At 42.8% G+C, this 11,390-nt stretch overlaps 1 protein-coding gene across 1 annotated transcript in view; it reads right to left on the bottom strand.

The window, feature by feature from the left end:
* Positions 1-11,390, bottom strand: part of ITGB3 (integrin subunit beta 3) — an 81,408-nt gene that overhangs the window by 27,980 nt on the left and 42,038 nt on the right. The window contains exons 7-10 of the mRNA XM_069076213.1: positions 9,632-9,727; positions 7,361-7,450; positions 6,602-6,736; positions 4,440-4,869 (exon numbers count right to left, since the gene is read on the bottom strand). Coding sequence (XP_068932314.1) covers positions 4,440-4,869; positions 6,602-6,736; positions 7,361-7,450; positions 9,632-9,727 — 751 coding nt within the window. The remainder of the gene's footprint in view (positions 1-4,439; positions 4,870-6,601; positions 6,737-7,360; positions 7,451-9,631; positions 9,728-11,390) is intronic.

Raw genomic sequence — 11,390 nt, 5'->3', positions numbered from 1 at the left:
GAAGGAAGGAAGGAAGGAAGGAAGGAAGGAAGGAAGGAAGGAAGGAATGGAAGGAAGGGAGGGAGGAAGGAATGGAAGGAAGGGAGGGAGGGAGGAATAAATGGAAGGAAGGGAGGGAGGGAAGGAAGGAGGGAGGGAGGGAAGGAAGGAACGAGGGAGGGAGAGCAGTATCCCAGAAGACCAGAAGGAATATTGGCCCAAATTCCTGCTTCATTTTCTCTCTTCCTGTCCACATATGTCTAAGATAACTCTTCTCATGCTTTCTCTGGAAACCTCTCTGAATTGTACTATTCCTTCAAGGACCTGATTAAATCATAGTGTCTCTGTGAAGTCTTCCCCTGGCAACGCCCAAACGATATCTCTTCCTACTCTGAAATCAGACAGCACTCTGTCAGCTGGACCATTGCCCTAGAACCTTCAGTACGCGAGACAGGGACTGGACCTGTAATTTCATTAATAGTAGAAACTCACTCTATCAATGCACCTTCTCTGAAACTTAATATTCTTAGAGAGTTTTCTAGAGCAGACATGTCTAACTTGCAGCCAGAATGCATCCCAAAAATCCTCTAGGCATGAACCAATTACATTAAAATGTAATCAGGAAATGTTTAACAAAATAAGTAAAAATATAATTCAACAGTCTTTTTTTTTAGTCGTGTCTGACTCGTGACCCCATTTGGGGTTTTTTGACAGACATACTAGACTGGTTTGCCATTTCCTTCTCTATCTCATTTTACAGATGAGGAAACTGAGGCAAACAGGGTTAAGTGGCTTTCCCAGGGTCACAAGCTAATAAGTGTCTGAGGCCAGATTTGAACTCATGAAGATGAATATTCCTAATTCCAGGCCTGGCACTTTATCCATCGTGCCTCTTAGCTGCCCACAATCCAATATAGATATTGTTCATTTGTGGGTTTCTAAGTCAATATGCTGCCTTCAGGGATTCCTTTTTATTTGAGTTTGACACCACTCCTCTAGAGCAAAGGGTAAGTGACTTGGTCAAGGTCATACAGCTGGTATGTGTCATAAGTAGGTCGTAAACCCAGGTCCTCCTGGCTCTGGGGCCATCTTTCTATGTACTGCACTATATTGCATCTCATAATACTTATATTACACCAGCCTTAGTTACCCTGTCTCCCCAGCACACTGATTAATTTTAAGGCAGTCTTGAAAATAGCTACTAGCCCAAGGTCATGAGTAGAAAAGACTTGATTCTTTTCAAGTAAGCAGGGTATATTCACATATTTCTCTGAATTCCCAGCAAAACACAGCCCAAAGGAGGTACTCGATAAAATGCATAGACTGGGTTAATTGATTAGATCGCTCAGTCCCTTGAGGTTAAGAGCACTCTTTCTCTCTTTGGCAGTTCTGGAGAAGAGGTAGGACTGTTAGAGGGACAGCAGTCACATACCATCTCTGTTTCTGTGTAGGGGTAAAGGAGAGGCTCTTGCCTCAGTCATCAGTGTAGAGAGCCAGCATGTCAGCATTCCTGCATCATTCTTGCTTAGGGATCGGGAGTCATAGAAACAGTCAACACACAGCAACTCCACCCCATCCCTGGTCAGTACAATGCGTCAAACCCTCTTACACCCAACCTGGAGGACAGGAGTTTTGGGGAACATATCACTAAGTTGATGTGACATCTTTGAGTGTCTGCTGTCATTGGGAGATTGGGATATCAGTTCTCTAGTCATGGATGCTAGTCAAAATGATCTAGAAGCTAAAATACAGTTGAACTGGGTTGGGGTTCCCTGATTAATTCAACTGGAGTACAATGAAAACAAGCTGTTGATACTCCAGAGGGAAGCAGGAACCAGGAGTGGCTGACTCAGGCAGCTCTGCTCCATAGCTTCAGAAGGGCCATCTGCCAAAGGAAAAAATAAAAAATTCTGGCATAGATCCCTCCTGTCCTTGGCAGACTCCCACTTAGGATCAATTGAGGGGCTCCCTCTGCTATGGTGTTTTCTCAGGGGACTCTCCCTGTTTCAGCTTAAGAACCATCCCCTCTCTCTTTGTGGAGACTCTTCCCTCCTGTCTCCCCCAGTCTCTCAATTCTCTCTTCATCAAATAACCACTGATTTGCTTCAGCATTTTGCATATAATTGGCATGCTGTTCATGTAATGTCAAAACACAGAAATTACTACCCTCCCTTAATCTTTTTTTTATCAGGTCTGGCAGGCACCCACAGGGGAAGCAATTGCACAGATAATCCAAAAGTCATTTCTAAGATGTGTTTTAACATTTATTTGCCACTGATTTACCTTTTGGATTATGTTTTCCTCCCTTCAGGCTGATGTTAATATTGACATGAACATCTGTGGCCAATTAGTACCATTCATTAGATCACAGCGCTAAGGAGGGAGCAAGATTGTGGGTTCAATTCCCCAATGGGCCAGTTAGCTTCTCTCTTTTTCTATCGCCACAGACCATACATTCTTTCAATGACAGTCATGATAGCCTTTGATTCTGGCAACAAGGAGGATAGGGTCACAATGAAAATGGTTCAATTCAACCTCATCTGACTGTTGAAAACAAAACAAAAAGAAAGGAAAACAAAAAATCTCAAAATGCACAACTTGGAATTCGAGTTAGTGCAGAATCAATTTACAATCTGAAGGACAAATTTTTTTTAACTTAATTAAGATGACATGGATCCTTTCCTTAAGGAATTTTTAGTTGAGCTAGGGAAACAAGACTTAAGCATAAAGAAATAATTAATAATTTTCTTTTGGCCCTGACCTGTAATTGCATTAGGGTAGGAAAACTCCCAGGGAAAAGACTCCCTCTACACAAATATATGCAATTATTCTGAAACTTAAGAGTCTTAGAGAACTGTCTGGGCACTAAGAGGTTAAGTAACTTAATAGAATTAGGGTAAAGAGCTTTTCTACACTTGGAGAGTGTTGTGGGACAACCCTTGCTCTGTGTGTGTGTGCATGCGCGTTTGCACATTCGTGTGATCTTGAGATGCATGGGTGCAAGCAAAAGCAGAAAAAAGAATCTTAGAATTGAGCATTTCATGGAATCACATCATTTTATGAGCTTCCTAGAATGTGAGGGATCAGTAAATTCAACTTCTTCATTTTACAGATGAGAAAAAATAAGGCCCAAAGAGAGGTCACAACTTGCCTGAGATCACAGAGCTAATAAGAGACTGTATATACCAGGGGTGGGGAACCTGTGGCTCCAAGACCACATGTGAACCTCTAGGTCCTCAAGTGTGGCCCCTTGACTGAATCCAAACTTCACAGAACAAATCCTTTTATAAAGTCTATTTTAGGGGTGATTAGGTGGTGCAGTGAGTAGAGTACCAGCCCTGGAGTCAAGAGGACCTGAGTTCAAATCCAGCCTCATATACTTATCACAAAAAAAAAAAAAACTAGCCATGTGACCTTGGGCAAGTCACTTAATTCCAACTGCCCTCCAAAAAGCAAAAAATAAATAAAGTCTATTTTATTAAATAATTTAATTTAGCTATTTAATAAATTAATATTAACAATTAAAATAAATTAAATAATCCTTTTATTAAGTCTATTTATATATAAATATATATCATATATATAAAAATCTATTTTATTAAGTCTAGACTCTAGACTCAAACTTCAGAAGATACAGTCACTACACCATGCTTATGTGATCTTCAAGGTTACCTAGCCCTTAATTCAATGCTTGATTCCCTTCTGTCCCCTACAAGTGTCCATCCAGATTGAAACAGTAGAACTCCACCTATTTCTCCTTCCCACCTTGATCCATAAAGCTGAATTTCCAGGTAAGAACAAGCGTCTGAAGTATCCAACATTGCTTAATGGGCTGAGAAAGGCAGAAGAGTGTATGTATGTGCGTAAGTATATACATATGTGAGTATATATATAGGGAGAGGGGAAGGAGTGAAGCTGGGGGATGGGGAAGAGGAATTGAAAGAACATTTTCCAACTCCCCAGTCAGGCATCTAAAGCCCTTCACGTTATGGTTCCAATTTACCTTGCCAGGCTTACTACACATTTTTTCCCATTCACATACCCTATGTTCCAGCCAAGTTGGTTTTCTTGGTATTCCTCACATGCAGTCCTCAATATCCCATCTCTATAAATTTGCGTAGATTGTACTCCATGCCCGAAATGCACCCCTTCCTCACCTCTGCCTCTCAGAATCTCTCACTTCCTTCAGGGCTTGTCTCATGTGCTATCTCCTTATCAAACACTTCTCCGCATCCTTTTAGGAGTTAACATTCTCTCTCTACAATACACACTCCTATGATTATACACTGTATCCATCCCAAATAGAATCTAAGTTCCTTTAAGTCAGGGACTGTCAGGAATTTTTTTTCCCATTTTTGTTGTATTTATAATAGGCAGCTAATAAATGCTTGTTGGATCGAATTGGATTAGAGGAAGAAAGGAATGGCACAGGAGAAACCCTAAGGGTCCTTCCCACTTACCTGAGCACATTTCGCCTTTGTATCGGACACAGGAGAAGTCATCACATTCACAATATTTGCCAGTGACCTTGCCAAAATCGCTGCTGTGGCAGACACATTGGCCACACAGGCACTCCCCACGCTGGCTGCAGGCAGGCTGGCCCTCCTGGGGACTGCACTCATCTTGCTGGGAGGGGTGGTAATCCTCCTCAGAGCACTCACACTGGGCACCCAGCCAGCCAGGGCTACAGCGGCATACCCCACACTCGAATGTCCCATTGCCCTGATTGCAGTGGCTGCTTTGTGGTTCAGCCTGGGCCTGACAGGCACAATCACAGTCAAAACTGACCAAGACGGTGAGACTGTCCTTGAACCCCACAGGCTTAATGGTAAAGGATTTCTTCTTTTCCTGGGGACAGCCACGCACTTTGGCCTCGATGCTGAAGTTCACCTGAGAGGAAACAGGTCTCATTGGGACATTTTGCCTTGTGCCTAACAGTTCATGTTCTACTATAACCTAGTGAGGATTGCCCAAATACTTGGACCTAGAACCTCCCCACCCTATAAGAAAGTATGCAAACAAGACATGGGATCATATGATTTAGAGCTAGTAGCAGACTTACAAATTCCGTGCCCCCAAACCCCATCTTATGGAATATGAGTTCTGAAGAATGAAAGTGACTTGCCCGCTTTCACAAAGGGAGCAGAGATGAGATTCAAACCCAAGACTATTTCCCATATGAGAACCCAAATCTCTCTTTTTCCCTCCATCCTGAGTTTCCTGGCCTGGACAGGACCTAGAGCTGTTAAAACCCAAGTGTTGGAGATCCTGGGCATACACCACAGGAGATGAGATGGTAAAGTCAGGGGTCAAATCAACAGCTGTGGAACAGGCTTTCCTCTGGGTGGCACTAACTGGCCTTAACAGAACTGAATCCGGGACCTTGTTTTTATGAGAAGCATGCTCTAACTAACTGAATTAATTGGCTACAGGCAGAACTCGTGACCACCACCCATCATTGAACACAAATTTGATACTCTGCCACATACCACAACTCCACACCCACACAACAATACATAAATGTAGCTTCACCAAACAAGATGTACAACTCAATTCAGCACAATACACCAACACACTTATAGGCAAAGGAGTTTTCAAGCAAATGTTTCTCTCCTCTTCTGTCTTCTCCACTCTTCTCATATCCACAACCTCCCTTCCCCCCCTTCCTCTTCACTTTCCTCCCTTCTCCCTTGTTCTCTTCCCTCCTCTCCTATTTCCTCTTCCTTCTCACTCTAATACATACTTTCTTATTCTGAAATATAGTATGATATGGAGGGAAGAAGCACTGAATTTGGAGTCAGAAGACTTGAGGTCAAATTTCAGTTTTTATGTAATCTGTGTGACCTTAGGAAAATCACTTCCTTTTCTTTTTTTTTTTTTTTGCCTTTTTTTGGGAGGAGGGCAATTGGGGTTAAATGACTTGCCCAAGGTCACACAGCTACTTTTTTGTGTTAAGTGTCTGAGGCCAGATTTGAACTCGGATCCTCCTGACTCCAGGGCCGGTGCTCTATTCACTGCACCACCTAGCCACCCCCACTTCCCTTTCTAAGTCTCAGTTTCTTCATCTTTAATATTAAAAAAGTTTTACTAGATGATCTTTCTAAATCCCATAATAACCATAAAAATAAGCCAGAACACCAATGGAGAAAAAATAAGCAAGGCTGGGGGAAAAGAAGAGAGTAAAGGTGGGAGTGGGTTTAATGATTTCTTTACTCTGCTTTTACACACTCATCAAATGAGATAACAGTGGTGTAGTAGATTGAGCATACTGGACCCGGAGTCAGAGAGACCTGAGTTCAAATCCAGCCTCAGATACTAGCTAGCGTGTGACCTTAGGCAAGTCACTTAACCTCTGTCTGCCTTAGCTTCCTCAACTATGGATAATAATGACCTCCCAGGGTTGTTGTGAGGATCAAATGAGATAATAATTGTAAAGTTTAATACAGTGTCTGGCACACCGTAGGTGCTATATTAATGTTAGCTATTATGATTATTGTTATTACTATAACTTATGTAAACTACAACTACAGAGTAGGAATTGCGGAGAGTATTGGGAGCAGTGGAAATGGAACCCACAGAAATAAGAGATAGCCAACTTTGGCCACTGGCCAGAGGTTCTCACCGTGTCTCCAATCTTGAGGCCGACACACGACTTGAGGCCTGGGATGACCTCGTTATTGAGGCAGGTGGCATTGAAGGACAAGGACAGCTCCTCAGGAAGGTCACGGACTTCCAACTCCACTTTAGAACGGATTTTCTGAGTGGAATCCAGCAGGGGGGAAGAGTAAGAACAACTGAAAAGTAGTGACTTACCCATGCCACTGCAGTTCTCCAAAAATGGGGCATTAGAAGGACCCAGCTCTGACCATGGCAGACCACACAAGAAGGTCGATGGTCTCAGCCTAACTATGAGATGAGGCTGAGGTTTTCAGAGGAGATGGAGAGAAATACTAAAGTTTCCATTCCTAGGATCTTTCCCCCTCTTCCTGCATCCTTCTCCCAGGGACTGCTAGACTCTGGGGAAAGCAGAAACCAGAGGGACACTTCTGCCAAACACATTGGTTTTCCATAGTGTCTGGAATAAATACAGATTCTTCTGTTGGGTATTTAGAGCCCCTCACAATCTGGCTCTATCTTTCTAAACTGATTTCACAATATCCTTTTCAAAAAATCTACATTCTAGTCAAATTGGTCTACTTGTTATTACTCATATACAACATTATTCCTACCTCTGTATCTTTGCATAAATGATTCTCTGTGCCTGGGATACTTGTTCTCCTTTCTCACCTCTAATTCCATGTCACTTCCCTTTCCTGTTCCATTCCCTATCTACCAAAATCACTCTTAACATGTTGGGGTCCCCAGGACATGAGATACTCACCCCATAGGCATCTACAATGAGCTGGAGAACATTGCTGGAATCCGCAGACAGCATTCCCACTGTAGTCCCTGGAATTAGCTCACTGTAGTTCTAGAAGAAAAATACCCAGCAATCACTGAGAGCCCTATACAGATGAACAAGGTCAAACAGACCTTCTAGGTGAAAGGCTCTTAACCTGGGGTTCAGGAATTTGATTTGTTTCTATTTTGATCATTGTTATTTCAATGTACTTGGTCTTTCTTTGTGATCCCATGTATCTTATTTTACTCTAGGCCATTAGAACAGTCAAGACATCACCCTCATGATGTCATGGGTCCTCTTAGAGAACAAAGGACCAGCAGCAACAACAATGTATTTTATGTATTACAAACAATATTCTGAAAAGGGTTTCCCCAGGCTGCCAAAAAATGACAGAAGACAGGTTAAAAACGTCTGGTCTAGAGCAACTTCCCTAGGCACTCTCCAAATCTGACAGAGTAGTGGTAGGAGAAACAAGACAACCTGTATCTCATTCCTTAGTAAGAAAGGTAAAAACCGTACCAATTACGGTCCTCAGACTGTTATCCAGGGTCACGTGTATAAACACATTCTGCCCTAACCTAATAATAACAGCAGACATTTATTAAACACTTCATGGTCAACTGTGTTTTCCTCACAACACTTCTCTGAGATAGGTTGGTCTTTTTTTCTTATTTTTGTTCTAAATGTGTACTTTCGATCATGTAGGAACTCCCAGTATGGAAGTTCCCTGGACCAAAACTGATTGACAACTTATCTTTAAGTTGTTATCTTGAGAGAAATGCCTAGAGAACTGAGAGGCTAAGGGTCTTTCCACCACCAACAAGCTAGTATGTGTCAGAGATAGGCCTTAGACCCAGGTCTTTATGGCTCCAAAAGTGGTCCTTTATCCACCATGCCACACTGTCTCTTTTATGGGAGGCAGAAAAAGTTATTCCCAAATTACAGAGAAGGAGACTGAATCACAAGAGAGCAAAAAGGAGCATCCTCCCCAAGGTCACACACAAAAAAGAGGCAGAGCCAGGATTCAAAGCCAGGCTCTCTCGCTCCAGATCTAGCTCCCTCAGCCAAACCTCAGCTGCCTCAGTGCTAGACTTTGTCACCTTTCCTGACTGCCAGACCCTAGGATCCTACACAGTTCAACATCCTGGTGCCATTTTGCCCCTGGAGTGGCCTTCCCACCCATCTGATGAGGAATGCCCTTGAACAACTGGTATCCTTGACCACAAACTTGTATCCAGAGCCCCTGACCTAGACAATAGGTCCAGATAAGACCCTTGAAGCACTGAACTAACCAATCAAACTCTATCACTTAGCTGATAACTGACCAAGGGACTTTCTGGGGACGCCACGCAGTCTGACAAAGCACAGTGGCCACCTAGCTTGTCTTAGGGCTAACTAACCTCTCTCATGTATATAGTAATGGAGTCCCCCTTTGAGGTGAATCAGATTGCATGATGGCAAATAGCAGGCACAGAATGTTGATGCTCTCACACCTTAAATGTCCCTGATTACCCCATCTTCCTATCCCTGGTTACTTCATCTCCTGTTAAGAAGGCACTTTGCCTCCATATAAGCCCTAGTTTTCCCAGTAGGCTGCTGTTATTCTTACCTCCATTAGGGGGCTTCTGCCTCCTCAGGGAGCTGTTGTACCTGCCTCCTCTAAGGAGAAAGCCTAACCCTGAATAAATGCCTTTACTTGACTTGGAGACAGCTTGAGCAAATTGAGATGACACCATGACACCCACACACCTTGAGCCCCAACACATCTTCCCTATACCTCTCCCAAGTTATGTTCTAGAGGAACTGTACCACTCAGTGCCCATTGCCCCGTCCACCACTGCCCCACTCTCTGCCCATTGTCCCACTCATTGCCCAGGATGCCTACTATTCACTTGCTAACCAGCTAGAGAGAAGCCAAGCTCTGGGACCAGGGAAAGAGAGTCTCTAGAGCTCCCAGATCCCTAGGGTTCAGGTTTCAGGGTTGGTATCCTTTAGTTCCTAGGTAGCATTCATGGAGAAATCACATCTACAAGGCCAGACACCTTGGAGAAGTCCTAATGTCCTACCATCCAAACTGCAGGAAGCCCAGAAGGCATTGATTGCTTTGATATCATTGCTTTAGCCAGGAGATTTGTGTTTAAATACTACCATTGAGTCTCCAGCGCCTCCTCTGTAAAACAGGAATAGTAGACACTGCACTACCTACCTCACAGGGTTATTGTGAGAATCAAATGAGACAAGGGGTGTCACCTGATAAAGGCTGACCACATTTCGAGTCACTGCAAAGATTAAGTTGATATTCTTCTGGGACAGTTTCTCAGTCATCAGTGCCAGAGAGGGATAATCCTTTAAAAAAAAAAAAGGATTTGTGGGTTAGTGGGAAGGTCCCCTGGAGGTTAAGAGGATCCTCTTTTTAGATTCCTGTAGCCCAGGTAATGGCTGAGTTGCTTTCATCCAATGGTTCTAAAACCATTTCATTCTGTGACCCCAGTGGTATGACCTAGGCAGGGCAAAAGAGGAGCCATTCTGGATCAAATGCCAGAAAGGGGACTCAAAGAAAGACTAGGTAAAAAGGTCCATGTCAATGGTGCCAAAAGTGAGCACCTGCTTCCTTTGTTATCTCCCTCATGAAAGAGTTTATAGAATCATAGAGAACTGAAAGGGATTTTCAGAAGCCATCAAGTCCAAATCCCTTGCTTTACAGCTGAGGAAACTGAGGCTTTGAAAGTTTATGTGATTTGCCCAGTATAATGCAGGGAGAGAAAAAAGTACCAGATGTGGGATTTGATCCTAGGTCTTCCTTGCTCCAAGTCCACCACTATCCACTACACCATGATGTCTAACTTCTTAGCCTGGCTTTCAAGGTTCTCCACTATCTGACCCTAACCTATTCCCATCACCATCATGCTTTGGCTCATATAACTCCCCCACACATACCCAGAATGCTCCCCATACCTCTCTTTCAGCTTAAACTCCATCTCCTTTCCTGCTTAATACATGTTGATTAATTGATTAATTTACCCTATGCAAAATGGGAATTAAGTGTTGGTGATGGTCATGGTGCTGAAGTTGATCTCTGAATCCCAGAACTGGAAGGGACTTGGAGAGTTCAACTGGTCCCACCCTCCATCTTTATGGAAGTAGATGATTCTTCAAACTCTAGACCTTCACGCTGTCACCCAGTGACACCCTAAAAGTCAGGAACTTATGTCCAACTGAAAATTCTACTGTACCTTTCATCTTATTTAATGTATGTAGGAAAAGATTATTCCATTTTGCCTCTCTAAAATAAAAACTTCTTTAGAGATGAGGAAATGTATTACTCTCCTTTCACTGGAGAGGTGGGAGACTATGGGTATGCAATGTTGTAACCATTATCCAATATGGTCAGTTGATTTTGCTTAGCGATTTTTCTTGGTTTCAAGGGAAGGCCTATGAGCTTTGGGCATTGGGTTATGGTGACAAACAAGAAATAATGGGCCAGGGTAAGAAAACAAAAGATGCTGATTAAATTTTTTTAATAAATTAATGAATAATAATATCTATCAATTTATATAGCACATTGTTTGCAAAGCACCTTACATATGTTATCTTGTTGATTATGTGCTATTATTATTCCCAATTTACAGATAAGGAAACTAAGGCTGAAAGAGATGACAGGGACAGGGTCATGCAGCTAGTAAAGGTCTAAGATAGGATTCAAAATCAGATCTTTCCAACTCCAAGTTCAGCACTCTATCCACTGTACTACCTAGTGCACCCTCAAGGTCCTCAAGTGTGGCCCTTTGACTGAATCCAAACTTCACAGAACAAATACTCTTAATAAAAGGATTTGCTCTGTAAAACTTGGACTCAGTCAAAAGACCACACCCAAGGACCTTGAAGGCCACATGTGGCCTCAAGACCACAGGTTCCCCACATCTGACCTAGGTAATACAAAGGAGACAAGAAAGAAAGAAAAAGAAGGAAGGAAGGAAGGAAGGAAGGAAGGAAGGAAGGAAGGAAGGAA

Source organism: Petaurus breviceps, unplaced genomic scaffold (assembly GCF_028583685.1).
Source record: "Petaurus breviceps papuanus isolate PSGF00001 unplaced genomic scaffold, PetGlider_PUasm1.0 90925, whole genome shotgun sequence".
Classification (NCBI taxonomy): Eukaryota; Metazoa; Chordata; class Mammalia; order Diprotodontia; family Petauridae; genus Petaurus; species Petaurus breviceps.
The sequence above is the reverse complement of the archived record's forward strand: the minus strand, read 5'-3'. Positions and strand labels throughout refer to the sequence as shown.